Below are 22,711 nucleotides of genomic sequence, written 5' to 3'. Positions count from 1 at the left end.
CAGAGAGTAGGGATACAGGAAGCCTGAGGCAGGTGGGCTGGTGCTTGCATCAGTCCCCCCAGGATCTCCCCCCACTTCCACTTGATCCATGCACTCATTTAATGAATGTGTTGGGGAGAACAAGAATGACTGGTTGTTATTTGAAGCAGTTCATTTAACTTTATGCCCTGAGTGCCTAGGAAGTTGGGCAGCATAGAAATATAGATAAATGAATAAACAAGCAATATTTTGATCTTCTACCCCAGTGGCTCTCAACCTTTCTAATGCTGTGACCCCTTAAATCAGTTTCTTATCTTGTGGTGACCTCCAACTATAAATTTAGTGCCAATTCTTCCAACAGGTCCTTAAGCTGATTGGCAAGAGGTCAGAATGATACCCCCCTGTAAACACCTGATTGGTTGGATTGTAAAAATATGTTCCAAGATGCCAGAATAGAAGCTTTAGTTGCTAACACCATTGGAAATTTGTCTTTTCCCATGATCTTAGGCGACCCCTCTGAAATGGTCGTTCGACCCCCAAACGGGTCCCGACCCCAAAGTTGAGAACCACTGTTCTACCCTAATGGACAGGCTCCATTAGAGTCAAAACCTGAAGACTTCCTGTGCAATACTTACCAAGTGAATGTGGCTGGTACAATTTATGACACATCTGCTTTTTTCTCTCTTCCTAAGCTTATACAAAAGCTGACAGATGTAGCAGAAGAATGCCAAAGCCACCAATTAAAGAAGTTGAAAGAGATTTCTGAAAGGTAAAGACCAATTCATTTGATTATCATTCTAGATTTATTCATTCATTCATTCATTCATTCATTTATTCATTCATTTATTTGACTTATATGCCACCCCCTCTCTGTGGACTCGGGGCAGTTTACAACGTTTTAGTGAAAAATAGAATAATAAAACATTCTAGGCCAATTAATACAGTGATTTACTTATAGGAGTAAGTAAAAGACTCCCCTGTCAAGAAAGAGGGAATCACTTTTGGGTGAATGTGCATAGCATAACTTTTGATCTGTTTTCTTCTTTCATAAAAACAAATCTGGATTTGTTGAAGAGAAAAGAAAGAGCTGAAGAAAAAGATGGACAAGAAAAGGCAAGAGAAAATCACTGAAGCAAAGTCCAAGGACAGAAATCAAGTGGATGAGTAAGTGCAGTCTTCAATTCTCTGCTTAATTTGTATCCAGAAGACCTGAAGCACCAATAGAAAAAAAAACTATATTTTTTAAATGTATGTTTGACTATGGCTCTCCATCAGTAGCAAAATCCAATTTTTTTTTACTACTGGCTCTTTGGGCATGGCACGACATGGGAAGGATACTGCAAAATCTCCATTCCCATTCTACTCTGGGGCCAGCCAGAGGTGGTATTTGCTGGTTCTTCGAAGTACTCCAAATTTCGACTACCTGTTCTCCATAGTCTTTCAGAACCTGCTGGATTTCACTCCTGCTCTCCACATATTATATTAAAAAGCAGGCAGAACAGTAGCATAGATTCCCACAGTGACTAGTGATTATTTTTCCTTTATTTAGAAGAGCTTATATTATCTTTTGTTTGAATCATCCTCCAAGCAGTTTAAAATCAATCATAATGGCACCCATAATAGTACATGACAGAACGCACACAATCCCTTTGAAATAAAGGATTAAAACCATTTTGAAATCTGATGAAGAATATACTGGGCAATATATGCAAACTTTGCCTTTGATTTTCTCTTAGTGAAGTTTACCAGTTATTTTATAAACAAATCATTTGTGTCAGAAAACCAGTAACAATTGATTTTAAAAATAAATGGGATTAATCATTTTTAATTTTCCTCTCAGGGAGAAGACAGAAATGATTCGTTCATATATTCAAGAGGTGGTACAGTACATTAAAAGAGTAAGTCTACTGGCTAAAACATGTATTCACCTTAGCATAAAGATTACATTATCCATTTCAATATTTAGGCTTCGGAGAGGGGCGGCATACAAATCTAATAAATAATAAAATAATAATAATATTGTAATTATATTGAAATAGCAAAACCCCAACATAATAGTAGTGCTATTTTTTTTGTGCAGAGATAATTTCAGGTCCCAATGTCCAGGTAGTGCTAACTGTCTTTTTTAATGTTTATATATTTTATAAATTTAGTTTAACATTTTTCCTTGATCAGATCTTACCTGGCTGTAAATGTAACAGCACTAGTGTTGGGTGAACTGAACCTGCAAAGTTCAGGCTCGTACCGAAATTTGCGCAGATCGGTATACTGAACCCGAACCCGAATTTTTGCAAACGTTCGGCAAAAGTTCGGGTTCAGGAGAGTGCCAGGAAGCGTCGCCGCCCAGCTGTCACCTTCCAGAACAGTCAGGGTGCTTCCTGGCGCTCTCCCGAACCTGAACCCAGGTTCGGCGTTCGGGAGACCGCCGAAAAGCACCCCGGCTGTTTCTGAAGGTGACAGCTGGGCGGCGACACTTCCCAGAACAGCCGGGGAACTGTCGGCCAGTCAGGAAGCAAAAAAGGAGGTGGAGAATCCCATGAGGAGATTCCAGGGGCAGAACTTTGACGTCACTGAGACGTCCTTCCTGGCCGGTTGAAACGGGGACTCCAGGAAGGACGTCTCAGTGACATCAAAGCTCTGCCCCTGGAATCCCCTCGTGGGATTCCCCACCTCCTTTTGCACCTCCCGACTGGCCGACAACTCCCTGGCTGTTCAGGAAAGTGCTGCCGCCCAGCTGTCACATTCAGAAACAGCAGGGGCGCTTCTCAGCGGTCTCCCGAACACCGAACCTAGAAGTTTGGCAAAAGTTCAGGTTTGGGTTCGGGTTCGGGAGAGCACCGGGAAGCGCCCCGGCTGTTCCGGAAGGTGACAGCTGGGCGTTGGCACTTCCTGGCGCTCTCCCAAGTGCCAAACTCAAAAGTTCAGCAAAAGTTTGGGTTCGGGCTCGGGTGCCGAACCCGAACCTGAACATCGTTGGGTTTGCCCAACAATAAACAGCACCACAACTGAAATAAGAAGGAATAGAACAATTGTATTTCAGATGTGGAACTTCAATTGCTATTTGTTTTGCCATGGAATATGATTTCGTTTTTAGTTTTTTTTCCTGTGTGATACCTTGAGTACTTTTGGTAAATGCGTGGCCACATACATGCATGAAGTTTCCTTTGTGCTCTCTGAGCTTGCTTGTTTTCTTACCAATATTTCACAGTGCACTGATGATGTTACCTAGTTAGGGTAATGCAACGTCAGCAAGAAAACAAGCAAACTCAGAGAGCACCAAGGATCCCTCATTTCAACTCTGAACTACAAATATTCTCCTTTGTGCATGCATACTTCAGATAAACACCAAATAATATCTTCGAAATCCAGGTTCTGTTCTTGTATGACAAAGTTATGCCCCCAAAGTGCTGTTCAAAAATAGGTTTTAAAAATCACTTAGTTACAGTAAGATTTCATGACAAATCAAATAGAGCATTTATAAAAGTAAATGCTTCCCAGTAATATACAACGGCAACAGAAAGAATTATGATTTAAAAAATATATGATTGTGCAGAACTAGATAAGTTAACACAAGAGTTAAAGAATAAAGATGAATCAAGTTATTACGAAATCTGGAAAGAATTCTACAATTGGATGGGTAAGATAAAACAGGGATAAAGCTGTATATAGAAAATTTATGTTCCATATATCTAAATTATTATAAAAACATATGTTATAATGAGATATAGGAAAATATAGTACACTTTCGGTTTCACATAAAACCACCATAGAAGTATATAAGAGAAAGAACTGTCTATTAAGACGGGTGGGGGGGTTGTTATACATTTATATGTTTTCCACTTTTCCTAGATTTCTCTTTTTCTCTTTTTGTTTTTGTTATTACATTTTTTTTCTTTCTTTCTTTTTTTACTTCATGTTGTTGTGTTGTTTCTGTCCAAGTCAAGACATTGTATAATACAATAATAAGGTAAACAAATATTTAACAAAGTGGAAAGATCATGTACTGTCTTTTTTAATGTTTATATATTTAATAAACTTTTTTGAAAAAAGAAAGAAAGAAAAAAAGAAAGAGTTCTTTATGAGCAAGCTTTATTTCAGTGTAGTACTTAAGCATCATCAGGCTGGAAGCTCGGAGATTTATGAGTTCTAATCCTGCCTGAGGCACAAAGCCAGTTGATGACTTTGAGCCATTCACTTTCCCTCAGCCCTAGTTGAGTTCATGAACATTCAATGTTCATTGTGGACATATGTGAATGTTCACATAAAATTTCATCCAAATCCATGATGCCCGAGTATGGAGTCCCAGATCCAATGCCAAATTGTTTCAGTAAAACTTTTCAAAGAAAACTGCAGGCAGTCAAGGCAGTCTCTGGGATTCAGACATGATTGAATAGAATAAAAAATAAATAAAATGAGCATTCTCATCAGTATCTAGTATCTGTCTGCTTCCTTCCTTTCCTCCTCTCTTCACAACTCTGTGATTTGCATGTTGTCTATTGAAATAAAATGCTGTTTTTCTAAAACAAGTTAGCAGTGAGACCAATTAAACCATTCATTCTCTTCAGAGCATATGGCACTTCATCTAATGACACAGACGTTGGTATTAAAAATTATCAACATAGTCCGAGAGATTTGCAGGAACATAAATATGTTTAGATTTTTAAAAGGACAGTGTTCCCTGTAGTTAATGCTGGCTACTTGGCCTAATTAAATGCTAATCAGCACATATTAAAAATGTCTCTTCCATTTGCAGCTGCCGGTTTCCAGCCAATATAAGTTTAAATTTGAAACAAATCTACTGACATTCCTTGAAGTCTTACATGAGAGAAGATGACTATTTTAATAATATATTATTTTATGTCAAAATGTTCTCTAATGCTTTGTTACCCAAGATATTTATGATATTGAAGAGCCACAGTGGCGCAGTGGTTAGAATGCAGTATTGCAAGCTTACTTCTGCTGACTGCCGGCTGCCAGCACTTTACCAGCTTAAAGTTGACTCAGCCTTCCATCCTTCCGAGATTGGTAAAATGAGGACCCAGATTGTTGGGGACAATATGCTTGTAAACTGCTTAGAGAGGGCTGTAAAGCACTGTGAAGTATATAAGTCTAAGTGCTATTGCTATTATGTTCTTGAGTGTGAAACTGAAGAATTCCGATAGGCATGTGAATTATAGTGGACTTTGTTTTTCAATTACAGCTAGAGGATGCTCAAACCAAAAGGCAGGAAAAGCTTGTGGAGAAACACAAAGAGATTCATCAGCAAATACTGGATGAAAAGCCTAAGGTAAGAGAACTTGAGCACAAATAAGTTCATAATTAGCCACTCAGAGTCCGTTTCAGTGTGAGTGGCATATAAATGCAATAAATACATAAAATAAATAATTATTAAGTATGAAACTGATAATCCAATATTTCATGGAAAAGCACAAATATATATATATATATATATATATATATATATTTGAAATACCATTCATCAAGGACATTGTTAACCTGTAGATTGATAAATGGGCTATCATATTGTTTGGGAATATCTTTGGCCAGCAGAGGGTGCAGTACATTGATAGATGTGAAGAAAAAAATAGCACATTTACTGGTTTTGTTGTAACATGTAAGAAAGTCCAGGGTTTTTTGTTCTCAGCGAATTAGCAAAAGGCAAAGAATATAGCATGCTATAAGATGCTCTTTCAAGATGCTCTCAGCAGAGCAGATGGCATATGCATGCACTTTGAACCTAATATTATATTTGTTTTGTTGGTTTTCCCAGTCTCTTGTCAGGAGGTCTGCAAGTAGTTTCCTATGGTTGTATTGCTTATTCTGGCAGCTGATACCATCCTTGAAATTAATTCACTGGGTTTTTTGGTTGTGTGTTTTGCTAGTTAACTAATAAAGGCAATCATATCAATGTTTTAGACTGTTTTCTTGGTCAGTTCACTACAGTTACTCGAACTGACCACAATTGTGATCGCATAGGAAAATAGGTGACATTTTATCTTAGACTTTCTAAGTGAATGGAAATTATAAAACGATTAGCTATATTTTATAATCCTTGAAGGCAGAATATTATCAATATAATATTCAAGTCAGAGCATCCCCCCCCCTCTGTTTTCTTATGGCTCAAATTCTTATACAAGCCAGTGGTTTGAAAAGGGATCTGAAATGTACAGGTGTTTTAAATGTGGAAAAGAGATCTGCCTCTTGTTGGAAACAATAACTATTCTTTGAGTTTGGGTGCCAGCCAAAATGCATCACTTCTGAAGAATTAATGAATTAATTAACAGTCTACAATTAAGTCTGGAAACCCCTTGTGATATAGATGAAGAATCTCCCTTCTCCCAAATAGCCCCAACAAGCATTGAAGGTGTTCAGATTTCCAAAGGTATATTGTTTAAGTATTTGTGGGAACAGGCAGAAGGGAATAAGGAATGGAATACCCTGAATAAGAGCATTCAATACTGCAATATCTGCTACTGCTTGGATAATGAATGAATCTTATCTTGATTATATAACCAACCATTCTCTGTCACCTTGAAACTCCAAGGAAAGATTTCTCGCTTTCCTGAACCGGAGCTAGTTTATACCTGATTATTTCTTTCAAGCTTACTTATCTGGAAATATGCTTGCTTCAGGTATTTCATGATTAGATATAAACAGGGGTGATACAGGTATTTAATCAGCTTTAGATAAGCTCTTTATCACTTGTCTGAATCCCATATTATGAACCTGTTTCAGCTTCACTGAATTCCTTCATTTTAGTATCATAGCATCATACAATAAAATTAAAATTAGAAGCACTGATAATTTAAAAATCATCTTTCTGTCATACATTTAAGGTATTTTTCTGGGTACTGTCACTAAGCTCCAGGTGTGTGCAGAAGTAAAATCAAGAAATCAAACACAAATGACATACTTTTTTTTCTTACAGAAGTGGCAGCAAATTAATTCAGCTTTAGACTGAGAAATGTTGCTGCCCAACTACAAATTACTTACAAGATTTATCTGATGTAATATGCTGCCAAACCATCTGTGCAGTATTTGCACACTCTGCTTGAGCCATTAAAATCATCTCATTTTGGAATTCATATCCTCTTTCCAGATAATCTGGGTTGGCTAAAACTAATTCTGACTTTTTAGAAATAAAAGACAGTGATTGCTATCACACATGGAAAAAAAACCTGTCTTTGCCTCCTCCCCCCCCCCCCCATCTCCCAAACAGCTTGCTCCAAATACTATTTGGCTGTGAAAAATTAGGAAGTTAAAAATGCAATTATTACAAAAAGTTGGGAAATTAGCTCCCCCACCCCACCCGTTACTGTGCCTCAATCTCAGGAACAAACCTCTTGCCAAGAGACCCTGCACCTCATCAGGGATTTGTTTTGAAATTGGAAAGGATCTTGTAGGTCATCCAGTCCAACCTTTTCCCCTCCAAAGCTGGAGACCCTACAACACCTCTGAAAGATGGCAGTCCAATCTCTTCTTGAAAGATTCCAGTGATGAAGTTCCCACAACTTCTGAAGCCAAAAACTGTTCCATTGGTTAATTGCTCTCACTGTCAGAAAATTTCTCCTTATTTCTAGGTTAAATCTCTCGATCAGTTTCCATCCGTTATTCCTTGTCTGGCCTTCAGGTGCTTTGAAAAATAACTTGAATCCCTCATTACTGTGGCAGCCCCTCAAATATTGGAACACAGTTATCATGTCTCCCCTGGACTAGACATGCCCAATCCCTGCAACCGTTCTTCATATGTGTTAGCCTCCAGTCCCCTAATCATCTTTGTTGCTCTAATCTGCACTCTTTCTAGAGCCTCAAAATTGAAAAAGCTGTGTCTCTATTACTCATCACCAATCTCTCAGGAAGAGGAAACTTGGAGGAGCAAATTTGGGAAGAAAAGTTTGCTTTCCGCTAATTAAGAACTTTAGCAACCAGTGGATTGTAGTGCAGTAAGAGTCAGATTAAAGATAGTCCTCAACACACCACTGTTTCTTTTAGTGAGCATTCAAGGTGACAATGGCATTGAAAAAGATTGCTTACAACAGGCTCTCATCTTTAATAACTGATACAGTATCTCCATAGTCATGTGCTCAGAATTCAGGTGCTTGGCAACTGGCATGTTTTTACAACAGTTGCAATATCCCAGGATCATGGAATTGCAATTTGTGACATTCCCAGCTGGCTTTTGTCACATGTTTTTTTGCTGAATTTGAAAATTAAGGGAGACTAGGATAGATCTATTTCGACCTTATTTTGGCCTCATCAGCTAGCCATACCCACTGGGACTTGAACCTGCAACCTTTGCCTTGTAAGGCAGAGAATTATCCTCTAGGCTACAGTATCCCTTCAGCTCTGCACCAGGGAAGGGTTACATATTTTTGTGTCGAATCACCCTGGTGTATTGAAGGAACATCACAAGCTCCTTATTTGCCTCTCGGCCCAACCCAGGGCCATTTCCAAGGCAGTTAATTTTATATATATATAATTGGGCTTGACTCACTTAACAATTACCTTGCTTTACAGTAGAAATTCTGGTCTCGATTCAGGTACTAAGAGATGGACTTACCTATACCAGTGACTTTGTTTTCTTATCGCTGTCTGCATATTAACACATTTGTCAATGCAAGAATACCTGCGACAAACCTAAATTCCCTTAATGGGCATCACCAATAAGTGAGATTTCACTATATCTCACTTCTTTGATATTTCTTGTCTGATGAATCAGAGTGGGATTTACGAACAAGGACAAATTTGGTTTTTTTGCAAGTAATTTTTAGCTTTTGGGGTATTGAATAAGGTGAAATAGGAATATATTATACTGCTGTTTCATCCTATCTCACTGTGTCATAAAATCAGAGAAAGAGGACACAAATATAAATGATATGCAAACATTCAACATACAAAAATGGGTATATAACTGTCATTATGTTGGGCAGATAGGCAGACCTTCATACATACATACTCATACACACAGAGAGAAACAGAGAGAGAGAAAGAGCCTGCCAACTAACCATCCACACACCCATGTATCCATCCATCCACCCACCCATCCATTCATCCATCCAAACACCCAACAATATAAATATTTTTTCAAGAATACTGATTAGACTTTGGACAATTGTACAAGACAACTAAGCTGGAAGGGCATTCCTTAAATTGTTTGTTTGTTTGTTTGTTTGTTTATTATTAGATTTGTACGCCGCTCCTCTCCGTAGACTCGGGGCGGCTCACAACAAATCTAATATTTAAAGTAACTAAAAAACCCTTATTAAAAAGCAAAATATACACACAAACATACCATGCATAAATTGTATAGGCCTAGGGGAGGGGGTTTTAAGGAGCTTACGAAAGGCAAGGAGTATGGGGGCAATTCTGATCTCTGGGGGGAGCTGGTTCCAGAGGGTTGGGGCCGCCACAGAGAAGGCTCTTCCCCTGGGTCCCGCCAAACGACATTGTTTAGTCGATGGGACCTGGAGAAGGCCAACTCTGTGGGACCTAACTGGTCGCTGGGATTTGTGCGGCAGAAGGCAGTCCCGGAGATAATTTAGCAGTATAATACATCAGTAGCTTTAAAAGTTCTCTGAAATTTGTATTCCAAGTCCAATTGCTTATAGTTTTTTAAATTGCAATCTCGTCTGGAAATGTTGAGTGAAGAGAAAAAATATTCTGGAAAAATTATTAAGTGGGTGAAATCTGATTGTACTTCTTTTTTTCTGTTTGCAGTTTTGTTTTTTTAAGTGTGAACCAGGACAACCACCAATTGGGATTGTTAGACTAGGAAAGAGGAATTAGCAAATAGACAATTACTTAATAAGGGTAAAGGAATGGCATTTACTTAAGAGTTATTTTGTCCCTCCAGAGATTACCCTGTCCACTGTGTCCAGGAAAATATTTCTGAATTAGTTTGATCCTTTTCTTACAAAGATGGATCCAGTTTGCAGCAACCACTTAGCCATATTAATTGAAAGATGCTTCCGGCTTCCATTGTGTGACTACATATGCAAGTAATCCTCAACTTATGTCAGTAATTGAGCCTGGAATTGATCATAAGTGATGCTGGCAATTATGTAGGTCACCATGTGACCACTACATGTAATCTTTATTGCCTATTTTGTGGCAGTCATTAAGTGAATGTCACAATTATTAAGCAAACGCCCTGGTCATTAAGTGAACCGATTGTACCTATTGGGCATTTTTTGTTGGAAACTGAAAGTAAACATTGGTTTCTGGTTAAAAAATAATAATTGTAAATTGTAGTCTCAGGACCATGGGGTTCTGCGAATGGCTGAAAATGCAAGCCGGTTGCCAAGCTCCCACAATGCAATCAAATGACAGCAGGAGGGGCCATTTAAATTCTGTTTTTTTATAGTGCTTGAAGGGTTCCTTTGAAAACCGGGTCTTTTATAGCTTTGAGAGAGGTCTTTTGTCATTTCAACGGGTCGCTAAGCAACTAGTTCTAAGTAAAGGAGTACCTGTACATCTGTAGGTACACACAGTGAAAGAAGGTACTACAGAACAGGCAATGGGTCAACCACTGATCTAGGCCACTTTCTTTCACTTCTGAAAAATATACAGCCTCTACTTGCAACCTTTTCTAGATAAGAACCGGGTGTTCAAAATTTTCCACTTACAAACCCAAGCCTCCAAAACTGTAACTGGAAAAGGCAGAGAGAAGCCTCCGTGGGGCCTCTCTAGGAATCTCCTGGGAGGAAACAGGGCCTCCACCTTCCCTGTGGTTTCCCCAATCGCACACATTATTTGCTTTTACATTGATTCCTATGGGAAAAGTTGCTTCTTCTTACAAACTTTTCTACTTAAGAACCTGGTCATGGAACAAATTAAGTTTGTAAGTAGAGGTACTACTGTAGTTATATCAGTTATGTGGGGCAAAGCAGGATCTTTATGAATAGACACCAGATGGACTTGGGCACCTGCATAGATTGCCATAGACCAGTGTTTCCCAACCTTGGCAACTTGAAGCTATTTGGACTTCAATGCCCAGAATTCCCCAGCCAGCGAATGCTGGCTGGGGACCTCTGGGAGTTGAAGTCCAGATATCTTCAAGTTGCCAAGGTTGGGAAAGGCTGCCATAGACCTTAGTTACTCCTATTACTCCATGTGGAATGGAGAGTAGATCTGCTTTCTTTCTAATGGCAATCCTTGGTGGTCTGTTTTTCTTGTACTGGAAGGAGTGGAGGAAAGAACTTTCATGAACACATTATGAAACTTTGCCCCAGCTAAAACTACCTCCCAAATAAATTACTCCAGATATGGTTTCTTATACTTTAAAAAGGCAAACTCATTTTAGGCATACCTTAGCCTAGATAGAGTTTCATCCTTCCTATTCATGGGAGAACAGCTGTTGTCAATGTGGAGCATATTTGGCTGACCTATTTTTAGGATCTACCTGTCCAGCAATCTTAGAGGTGTCCTCTAATTGTAATTGCTTTCTTGCTTATGCAGATATTAGAAATTCAATAATGCAGTAGGCAGTTTCCAATTATAGGTGCCTGAAGCAGTATGAGGACATGTTCTTCATCCCTGTGACAAAGTGAATGCATTTGAAAACATAACTGTTCACCTAGCGTTGTTTAATACATTAATAGTTTGAGGAAAGAAGTTAAAGTACGCAATTCTGATACATTGTACTTCCAGATTGGAAATGATTGCAGATATTTGACAACACAAAATCTTGGATTTATATTTTCTCACCAGATTAGATTCTTTGAAACAGATTTGAGGTATTGAGTTCAGTTCAGAATTAGTATATCTAGAGCAGGCCCACTTAAATAAATTGAATTTCAATTAGCTAGAGCAAATGTTTGTCTCGTTGATTTCAGTTGGTGGATTCTAATGGTTGCTATATTCAAATGTAGTTTGCTCTACATAAATGTGAATCCTTGCATCTAGTTAGAAAAAACCCTTGATATGTAAGAAATATTTTCTACACTTTTATTAGGTAGGAGGTCAACCTGCAGATCCTAGTTAATCAGATAATTTTTGATCAGCAGTATAATGTTTTACAAATTCTAACGCAGGGGTATCAAACTGGCAGTCCACTGGCCGGATACCTCATACACAAGCCCTGCCCAACCCAACTCCATGAAAAAAAGTTACATGACCGCATCCATATGCTACAATATTTTATATGTAATCACACAGAAAGGTCAACTGTAAGACAAAGAATAGATTTTCCTCTTTTGCACAGCACTGGTGAGTTATGTTCTTTGTCAGAATGCTACATTATGTTGCCCTATTTCATAAGACACATGGAAATTGGAAATCATTCAGATGACAGCAACAAAATTGTTCAAACGTCTGGAGAAATTCACATATAACAAGTCTTGAGGAGTTGGGCTTCTTGAATTTAAAAGAGAGAAGGATGAGGAACTTAACACTGAAGTCTGCCCAGAGCTACATTTGTGGTCTTCTGTTTGTGAAAGCAAGATCTGGATTTTTTTCTTTACATGGATTCACCTTGAACTTTCTTGTCTTAGCCTTTTTATTTATAATCCTGATAGAATGTACTAAACTCAGATATGTTATTAATTTAATCGCTGTATTCTGCTTCAGTAACAGAACTATTCAGATGTGTTATGTCACTAGCATGACACTCTATATCCATATTTGCATAAACGACTACACACAAATATATGCATTGTTTTTCTCACTCTGATTTTCACAAACGCACACATCCAAGAAAACATGCAGTGCTTTTTGCTATTGACCCGAAGATCTAAGCTATAAGTGCTAAAAACATGTCTGTCTTGTAAAAATGAAGCTACATAAAGATATAGTAGATCTTCATTATAGAGAAGAATTGAAATAATAATAATGCAGGCTGTCTGTGAAAGAAGTTTGGAGTCATAGATTTTGACTGATAGGACTTCTCTTCACAAGGCTTCTAGCCATTCTAATCTAAGGCATCTTATGCTAAACCAAAGAAATTGGGTATATATGTAGAAAGATCTTGCAGGACCTGTGAGGTCAACCCAGTTCTCTTGTGCCCTTTCAGCTCTTATGTACTCACATCAATGCTTTAGCAGGCTCATGTTCTATTCATTTTTAGCAGATGTCTTCAGCTTTTCGATAGAAGACAATTAGACCAACCCAAGGGCCAAACAAGAGAGATATAGATACCTGGATCAGATGGCTTGAATGCCTCACACTTACCCCATACGTTGATGGTAATGGTAAGCCATTAAGATCCTCCCTAGAGAAGACATTGCTTTCATGATTCTTTTCCTCTAATAGAAAAAATATTGTCTGCAGTATACTTTGGACAATAAAAAGCATGTAACGATTTGGGTTGACATCAGGAAGAGGTTAGCATCGATCTGTGGAAACCCTTTCAAAATGCTGCCAGCTATTTTGAAGTATCATTCTTGTGACTCCTATTCCTATTCTATTTTGGGGAAGAATCAAAGATAACAGCCCCAGGCTGTAGTTGACACTTTGGAAATTATACTGCACAAAATTAAAATCCAATTCTTTTTGTAAGAGAAACCCAATGCAAAATAGAATAGTAGCAATCAAAGCCAAAACAAAATCTATGTATTGATTGGCTGCATTGCTACAAAGTACTGTAACAAAATTACAAATACTAATATGTAAGTGAATGGAAGGACATGAATTCTAAAGAACACTCTATAATGTACACATCCACAATATAAACATACCCCACCCCAAATACCGTAGCAAGCACATCTTTTTCGGAATTGCTTTATTTATTTAGTGATAAGTACAGGCAACTGGATGAAAAGATGAAGGGCTTGTTGATTTATGCCTTCTGATTCACAGACATGAAAATCAGAGGTCATCTGAGGTGGAAGGTTTCACCCAACAGTTGAACATGGCAGAATAATATAATATTTACCACTGGGTGGTATCAAGAAGCCGTGGGAGGCATGAAACTAGTGGTAAAGAATTTTCCAGTGTGATGAAGCTGAAGTTACATAATAATACAAAGTACCCAGTCCAAACTCTGTCTAAAACAAGAGGGGTTTTTTTCTAATTCAGTATAAGAAGAGCAGCAGATATACAGCTTTGCATTGAAATGCAATTAGCAATACACTAGTAGCAAAGCAAGCAGTAACACAGGGGGAGAAAGTCAGAACAAAACAAAAAGTAATTATTGCAAAAATGACCATGTTAATTGCATTGCAAAAGGCAAAGCACACCCAGGGAGAAAGAGAGAAACTTGCTGTTCTTACTTGTTCTTATTTATAACAAAAAAAATGCAGTAACTGTTAATAAATTATGCTAATTTGGTATTTGAAAGCGCAGCCAAGGGAATTTCATCATGCTTTTTAAACAACTTTCACACAAAGCAGTAAGCCTACAATCTTTCTCTCTTGCCCCAAAACCTGCACTACCTTTGTTTCAGCTTTGGGAGTAGCCGTGATTTGAGCATTTGTAAAATTTTAAGATCGGCAGGTACAATACAATTATACTGAAGTCTCAAAAATATAGTTGATTTTTTTTTTGTAAGGCTTGGGTTGATGATGTAATTCTTCACAGTGACAAGCTGGATAGCCTTCGTTCTATTCATTTGCATGGGCTTATTCTTTTCAAGTGAAATGGTTGTAAATTAGCCAAATTTGCTTGTTCTCTAAGTACTTTTTTCATAGTAACCGGAGCACTGATGCAGGTGATGGGCAATCAGTAAAACTTACTAGGTAGTGTTTGATTTTAGATTTGGGAGATCTGCATTATTGATACTCAGAGCAGAATTCAGACTTCTATATCTGTGCACATGATTGTGTTTTAGACCTGAATTTACTGAAGAACCATGATTAATCTACATGGCAATTTTCTGCAAAGCTCCAAGAATTGTTTGTAATCCAGCATGAAGATTCAGCTGCTTCCCGCTCTCTCCCCACATCCTTTTTATTAAATCCTATAGGCATATGGATCCTGGAATCCACTATTGCACATTTAAAAGGCCAAACATTTTAAGGATGGCACTAGATATGGCCTTTTTTAATCCATTCACTGACTGGGTCAATTTGTAGGGCCCCAGTGCTTGCTTTTGTGTGTATTCCTTGAACTAGAAACGAGGATAGAGTTTATGGTGGGGTTATGGTGTTTAACATAATTTTTGTTGCTGCGTCCCTTAAAACTGTTCAGGTCAGTGGTGGGCTCCTGCCGGTAGGGCTAATTGCGTGCAGCTCCGTGGGATTGAGCACAATTTTTCTTCTTGCACCTGGAAGATTGGTCTTTTTTTATAGAGAGATACTGACATTAAGAAATGAATCAAGCATTTTTCTGTTCCAAGAGTATTGTCATTTAATTTCATAAGAAAGGAAAGAAAACATGGTCTTCTCAACTTTTTCACATCAGTTGTAATGACCTCAAAATCCCTATCGCATTTGAGTAATTTTTTCTCAAAATTGAAATTAAAAGGTAAGAGAAATATAGCTCAGATGTATTTCTGTAGGTGAAGATCTGTAATTCAAACTAACATTCCAATGCCTATGTTTTCCTTTGTTGATTCCTTGAAAGGAAAAGGAATTGAAAATAATGGCAAATAATTGAAAATCCCAATTATATGTTATATTGTTAAGAGTACATTATATGTTATGTAATATATCAGAACTCTAACTATTATTTTAGGAACAGATGTATTTATAGGCATTTTAGATGCTTATTGCAGGATAAGGTTCTGATATTCTTTACCATAGCTCATATTTTAAATATAAGGAGCCATGGTGGTGCAGTAGTTAGAATGCAATATTGCAGGCTAATTCAGCTCACTGCCAGGAGTTCAATCCTCACCGGCTCAAGGTTGACTCAGCCTTACATCCTTCCAAGGTCGATAAAACGAGGACCAGTTTGTTGGGGGCAATAGGCTGACTCGGTAAACCACTGAGAGATAGCTATAAAACACTGTGAAGTGGTATACATAAGTATAAGTGTTAATTGTTAAGTAAGGTGCACATATCCTTGAGTTGTGGGCAAGTGTAATCATGTTTTTGGAGTCATAGGAATGAAAAGACATTTTAAAATTGAACATATTTCAGTACTAAGTGAAATTAAAAAATGGGTGAAATTATAATAATAAATTAACTATTTTCGTTTGAATGAACCAAACTGCCATGAACAGAAGCCTGCAATTGAAAATTTCCCATCTTAAATTTTTTTTATCACAAATTAGAAGTTGTGAAACAGCATGACTGTTCTGCTGCATTATTTCACGTTTATTCTTGCTCCAACATTGCATATATTTTTATCCCAAACTATGAGTGGGTCACAAAAATGCATATTACAATCTGAAGTGATACTCAGCATGATAATTAGATTTCTTTTTTGGCTGAGCCTTCTGAATAAATGAGTACCAAAGGGATTTCTGTTAAAGTTTTTTAAAACTAAAAATTATAACTACAATATTAAAAATGCTTCCAGTAAGGCAAGATAAATTAATATCCATATTTTTGGCTTTATTTATTAAATTTAACCTCCCATCTCACCATAATGCAGTCCTAGGTATCTTACAATCTGATAAATGAAATTATAAAAAAGTAAGAGAATAATAAAGACATTAAAATTAACAAAGAAGTATCTAAATTACAGGGGTTATATAATGAAATGAAAGTAGTGGCTCCTATTTATCCTGGTAACCATCTCCAGAATAACAAACCCCTATCTGGTATTCAGGGCAATCTGCAGATCCAGTTTTTAAAATCTTTATGGAATGCCAAGAGAGTGGGATAGATCTGATCTTCATATGATGTTCCAGTGGGCAGATACTTAGTCAGAGAAGACTCTTCTCCTGAATCCTACAAGTCAAAATTCCTTGGCTCATAGGGTTCACAGCCAGCCTCTTCTCCTAGTGCGGTTCAATCTCATTGGGGTGAGTTTTTCAGATAATCTGGATCCATGCCATAAAATGATTTAAAGGTCATACGTAACATCTTGAATTGGACCCAGAAGTAAACTAGCAGCCAGTGTAGCTCACATAACCAAGGTAGTATAAAGGCCATCCTAGGGTCCCCAAGAATTTGTTTCCAAATACTTTTCAAGAGTAGTCCCATATAGAGTACATTGCACTAATCTAAGTGAGAGATGACCAGGGCCTGAATACAGTGTTTCATGATCCAAGAAAGTACTCAAAGGTCCTTCTAACAATGGTTGCCATCTGCTCTTCAGGCAGGATTCGAGAGCTCAGAAGAACCCTCAAGTTGTGCCTAAGTCTGTCTTGAAGCAGTACTACCCTGTCCAGAACGAAAGATGTTAAATGGCTGGAACCCAAAGCCCACTCATCCATACTCACTTGGTCTTAGCTGATCTTATTATTCAGCCAAAGCCTATTGTCTCCTGTCCAGATCCCCAGAGCCTCCAGATACCGCACGACAACACTGACAGCAGCAACAGGATGGAGGTGTAAAACTGAGCATCAACAGCATACTGATGATAACTCATCCCCTTATGGTGAATGATCTTATCCAATGGTAGGAATAGAGAAAGTACCAAGTTATGTGGCATACCACAAAGGAGCTGCCATGGGCTGCACTTCTCCTTATCAACATGAATTGGGAGTGGCTTTGAGGGGTAAAGGAGAGCAAGGAAAGATAATCTACTCCCATCCCACTCTTACCAGAGATCATCGATAAGTGGGGCCAATTCTGTTCCTGTCCCCTAACTGAGCTTGAAACCTGAAACTTGAAAGGGTCCAGTCCTCAGTCCACTTTGCTAGAGATTGTAGGAGCATTAATAGCCATTAAGGCAGCTGGATGTGAAAGCCAAACTTACAAAATTCTCTCTGGAACAAAGATCTGGAGATTGCCCATAAGTACTGCATAACAGTAGAGTAGATTTTTGTGAAAAGAAGGCAGAAATTGACGGTTTTTAGGCACTTATGATCAGTTAGGTGTTGAAGTTTTATTGTTCTTTGAGCCATAAATGCAACCTTTTATGGACTCAAGGTTTGACCAAACCTCATTGTTTTAATCACGTTGGAGTGTTTTTACTGTTTGGAAAACTTTGAAACAACAAGCCTACACATAGCTGAGCAAGTTTCCCTTCTGTCTGTTTAAAAAGAAAGAAAGTTACATTTTTTCAACTTCGATAACTTTTTGCAATATACAGCAGGGATTTTAGAATTGTTTTTTAAGAGTTTAAATGCTATGGCTTGTGAAACTGATTTAAAGACAGGCTTTGAAATTAATTAGAAAGGGAAAAGTGAATCTTGTTTACATTTCAATGAAAAACAACACTTTGAAGTTAAATTACTAATGCACACGTTCACTATTTTAAAGGAAATTTTTGACTTGTGGGCTTGTGAAATTCTTGAGCTTTATAACTCTTTATAAGAACTGTTATATCTGCTCAGTTACAGCCGCAGATTAGAGCCGTGCGATAGGCGTCCCTATCCAGGGTGCTGATTGGCCGCCAGCCCGTAGTTACAATGTAAGCGGGAAGTTTCTCTCTGTGGGGATTGGGTGCTGTCTCAGGCAGCTTGTTGTATATAAGCCTGTGTGTATGTTAACGTTCTAAGTCTGTACCTGCCAGGCCTGGCATGTGTTCTGTAATAAACAACTAGTTTACTGAGGCCTTTATTACACTGGCGACGAGGTAGCGAGCCTATGCAGAAGATTGACAGTGGTGACAGTAAGTCAGGATGTCTGTACAATTAACATTCGCCCCCTTTGATCCTCAAGGGGAGACGTGGGACTCCTATGTCGCACGTTTTGATTGTTTCCTGATCTCAAATGGATACCAGGACATTTCGGGGGATAGGAAGAGGTCTTATTTCTTGGGGTTTTGTGGCCCCGAGATGTTTGAAACAGCTCGTGCCCTGTTTGCCCCAGTTTCCATCCATGATGTGTCTTGGGAGGATTTCTTGAAAACGTTACAGGACCATTATGCCCCTGCCCCTTCGAGGTGTGCGCGGCGTTACACATTTTACCAACGAAATCAAGCCGAAGGGGAGTCTATTAATGACTTTCTGGCTGCTCTCCGCAGAGCGGCGTTATATTGTGAGTTTGGGGACCTTAATGACTACCTTTTGGACAGATTAGTTTTCGGTGTGAGAGACGGCCGCCTCAAGCGGCGCCTCCTGGCAATCCGGGATTTAACTTTTCAAGCGGCGGTGGCGGAGGCTCGTGCTTTCGAGTTGTCTACACAATCATTGGCCTCTATGGACAGCTCAGTCAATGTCACACAAAAGGCAGCCACCGTGCTGGATAAACCCAAGCAAGCCCCAGAGGAGGAGGTCGATCTAGGGGTTGAGGAAGAAGAGGTCTGCAGGTTGGCAACGACTCGGGCTAGAGAAGCACCGTCGGGGCGCCCTCGACCCCCGCTGTCGCCATGCCGTGGTTGTGGGGGTGGTCATTTTCGCTCAAATTGCCCGTCCCGGGATGTGGCGTGTTGGCGCTGTGGCGCTAAGGGTCACCTCGCCAGAGTCTGCCGTTCTCGTAGATCCCCGGCGGCCCCGTTCAGAGAGCAGCGGGACTTCAATGGCTTCAATCCTCAGGGACAAAGGAGATTTCCCCCCACTAGAAGGGAGGACTGCAATGCGGTGTACAGCTGCCCTCGTCCTTCTTATTCTTATGTCAGGAAAACCTCCGACTCGGCTGAAAAAATTTCTGTGTTAGTTCAACTGGGGGGTTCACGGTGTAACATGCAGGTGGACACGGGCTCGGCTCATTCGTTTATTTCATGGGCCACCCTCAAGCGTTTTTTCCCCACGTGGAGGAAGAGTCGCCTACAGCCCTGCACTTTGAGCCTGAGGGATTACCAAGGAGCTGCAATTCCTATCATCGGTGAAGGCCGTTTCGCAGTCCGTTTCAAATCTTTCGCCGGCAGATTGCCTCTCGTGGTGGTGGATGGACCCTTTGCAAGCCTGCTTGGACTGGACTGGTTCTCTTCTCTGGGACTCTCTGTGGAGGGGGTGAATGTAATTAAGGGGGAGTCGGGATTTGATCAGTTGGCACGGGAATTCCCTGCCGTTTTTGATAGCAATTTGGGTCGTTATACAGGCACCCCCATTTCATTCAATTTGGACCCACAAGTTCCAGCGGTGCGCTTAAAGGCCCGCCGTGTTCCTATTCCCCTCCGTCCAAAGGTAGATGCTGAACTGGACAGGTTAATTGCTCAGGGGGTTTTGGAGCCGGTTGATCAAGCTGCGTGGGAGACCCCTGTGGTGATTGCTTTCAAGGGGGATGGAGGAATCAGATTATGTGGGGATTATAAGTGCTCTGTGAACCGTGCTTTGGCCCACCACTCATACCCCTTGCCGGTCGTGCAACAGCTGCTTCACACTCTGGGGGAGGGTCGGGTGTTCGCGAAGCTTGACCTGTCCCAAGCTTATCAGCAACTTCCCGTCGACCCGTCGACAGCCGAGGCCCAGGCGATCATCACCCATCGGGGGGGTTTTAAATGCCATAGGCTGCAGTTCGGGGTTTCCATTGCCCCGGGAATCTTCCAAGGTTTGATGGAGCGGCTGTTATACGGGCTTGAAGGAACTGTGCCGTATTTCGATGACGTCCTGGTGTCGGGGAGTTCCACAGACGAACTAATGGTACGGGTGAGGAAGGTTTTGGCTAAATTCAAGGAGGCTGGGCTTAAACTGAAAGTGAAGAAATGCGTGTTTGGTGTCCCCCAGGTCGAGTTCCTAGGCTTTACGGTGGATGGGCAAGGAATCCATCCGACCCCTGACAAGATTCGAGCGATCAAGGATGCCCCCAGGCCACAGTCCAAGGGGGAGCGCCAAGCGTTCCTGGGTTTACTAAATTTTTATGCGGTCTTCATCCCGCATAAGGCATCGGTGACCGAGCCCTTGCACCGGTTTCTAGACAAGCATTCACCTTGGCATTGGGGACAGAGGGAGGAAGCCGCTTTCTTGGGGGTTAAAGAGCTACTCACCTCTAACAATATTCTGGCTCAGTACTCACCTGGGTTGCCTCTAGTGCTCACCTGTGACGCTTCTCAGTATGGGGTGGGCGCAGTTTTAAGCCACAGACTGCCCAATGGCACAGAAGCTCCCCTGGCCTTTTTCTCCCGCACGTTGGCTAAAGCCGAAAGGAATTACGGCCACATAGACAAGGAGGCATTGGCTTTGATTGCGGGAGTCCGAAGATTCCACGATTACCTGTATGGCCCCCTGGCCGAGGTATTAGTTGACCCCGCACCTGCATGTTCAGTATTTTCTCTTTCGGAAGGGGGTCTTATGTTATCTGCAGCCGAGGTAGCTTGGGAAACAGGGCGGGATTTCATCTTGTCCCAAGTGAGGCAATGGGTGTTGAGGGGGTGGCCAGCCTCAGCCCCGGCCGAAGAGTATGTTCCTTTCTTCAGATGTCGGACTGAGTTCTCCGTGGAAAGGGGAATTCTGCTGAGAGGATGCAGGGTGGTGATTCCGAGTAGACAGCGCAGCCAGGTATTAGCTCTCTTGCATGATGGCCATCCAGGCATTGTACACATGAAAAGCCTGGCTAGGGATTATGTGTGGTGGCCGGGGTTGGATAAGGGGGTAGAACAAAGAGTGGCAGAGTGTAGGATATGCCAGGAGAACCGCCCGTTTCCTCCCCGGGGGGAGCCTTTGGCGTGGGAGCTGCCTGCGGGGCCCTGGGCCCGGATACATATTGATTTGGCCGGCCCCTTCATGGGACAATCCTTCCTGGTGATTGTGGACGCACACTCTAAATGGGTGGAGGTCGTTCACCTAAAATCCACGCAGTCGCAAACGATCATAGAGGCATTGATGACAGTATTTGCCACACAGGGTTTTCCTGACCTCCTGGTTTCTGACAACAGTCCGCAATTCACAGCGGTGCTGTTCGAGTCGTTCTTGGCATCGGTGGGCATCCGTCACGCGCTGACTTCGCCTTGGCATCCGGCCAGTAATGGCCAGGCGGAACGGGCCGTGAGGTCAGTTAAGGAGTCCCTTAAGAAGATGACTGGGGGGTCGTGGCAGAAGAGGCTGGCAGATTTGTTATTAGCACAGCACACTACCCCCTGCGTGGCTACAGGCAAGACCCCGGCAGAATTATTAATGGGTCGCAAACTAAGGATAGTTTTGGACAGACTTCATCCGTGGTATTCACAGTTGGTGCCTTGGCCTGAAACTCCGGCCAGACAAGTGAAGGTGGGAGATACGGTGCTAGCACGCTCGTATTCGGGAGAGCAGAATTGGGCAGAAGGTAGAATAAGCCAGGAGCTGGGTCCCAGGTCATTCGAGGTCATGTTAAGGGATGGCCGAGTGTGGAGAAGGCATTTGGACCAGATTCGTTTAGACAAAGGAAAAAATACAGGCGAGGAAAGAGATCGCAGCCACCCCGGGAACCCCCTGGGTGAAAGTTTAAACCCGGGCGGAAACGATATGGGAACTGACAGCTCAGAAGAAGCTTTACCGCTTCTAAGCGAGGAAACCCGGGGAACGAGACTGGAGACCAGGGAGGAACAAACTATAGAACTTCGGCGATCCGGAAGACTATGTAAAAGACCGGAATATTTGAATGATTACGTTTGTACTAGCGAAAGGGATAGGAGTGTTATATCTGCTCAGTTACAGCCGCAGATTAGAGCCGTGCGATAGGCGTCCCTATCCAGGGTGCTGATTGGCCGCCAGCCCGTAGTTACAATGTAAGCGGGAAGTTTCTCTCTGTGGGGATTGGGTGCTGCCTCAGGCAGCTTGTTGTATATAAGCCTGTGTGTATGTTAACGTGCCATGCCAGGCCTGGCATGTGTTCTGTAATAAACAACTAGTTTACTGAGGCCTTTATTACAAGAACAAAAATGG

General features: G+C 40.8%; 1 protein-coding gene across 7 annotated transcripts in view; it reads left to right on the top strand.

Moving 5' to 3' along the window:
* PLCB1 (phospholipase C beta 1) overlaps positions 1–22,711 on the top strand; it is a 535,828-nt gene that overhangs the window by 466,672 nt on the left and 46,445 nt on the right. For 6 of the 7 annotated variants that reach the window (XR_011557370.1, XR_011557371.1, XM_070732668.1 and 3 more), the window contains exons 28-31: positions 672–748; positions 1,054–1,143; positions 1,820–1,877; positions 5,180–5,266. Coding sequence is in view for 4 of the 7 variants with exons in the window: in XM_070732668.1 (XP_070588769.1) it covers positions 672–748; positions 1,054–1,143; positions 1,820–1,877; positions 5,180–5,266 (312 nt within the window). In the remaining 3 variants the exon portion in view is untranslated. The remainder of the gene's footprint in view (positions 1–671; positions 749–1,053; positions 1,144–1,819; positions 1,878–5,179; positions 5,267–22,711) is intronic. The other variant, XR_011557369.1, reaches the window with a different exon arrangement.

Source organism: Erythrolamprus reginae, chromosome 1 (assembly GCF_031021105.1).
Source record: "Erythrolamprus reginae isolate rEryReg1 chromosome 1, rEryReg1.hap1, whole genome shotgun sequence".
In the NCBI taxonomy this organism is placed as follows: Eukaryota; Metazoa; Chordata; class Lepidosauria; order Squamata; family Dipsadidae; genus Erythrolamprus; species Erythrolamprus reginae.
Note: the sequence above shows the minus strand (reverse complement) of the source record. Positions and strands in the feature narration are given on the sequence as shown.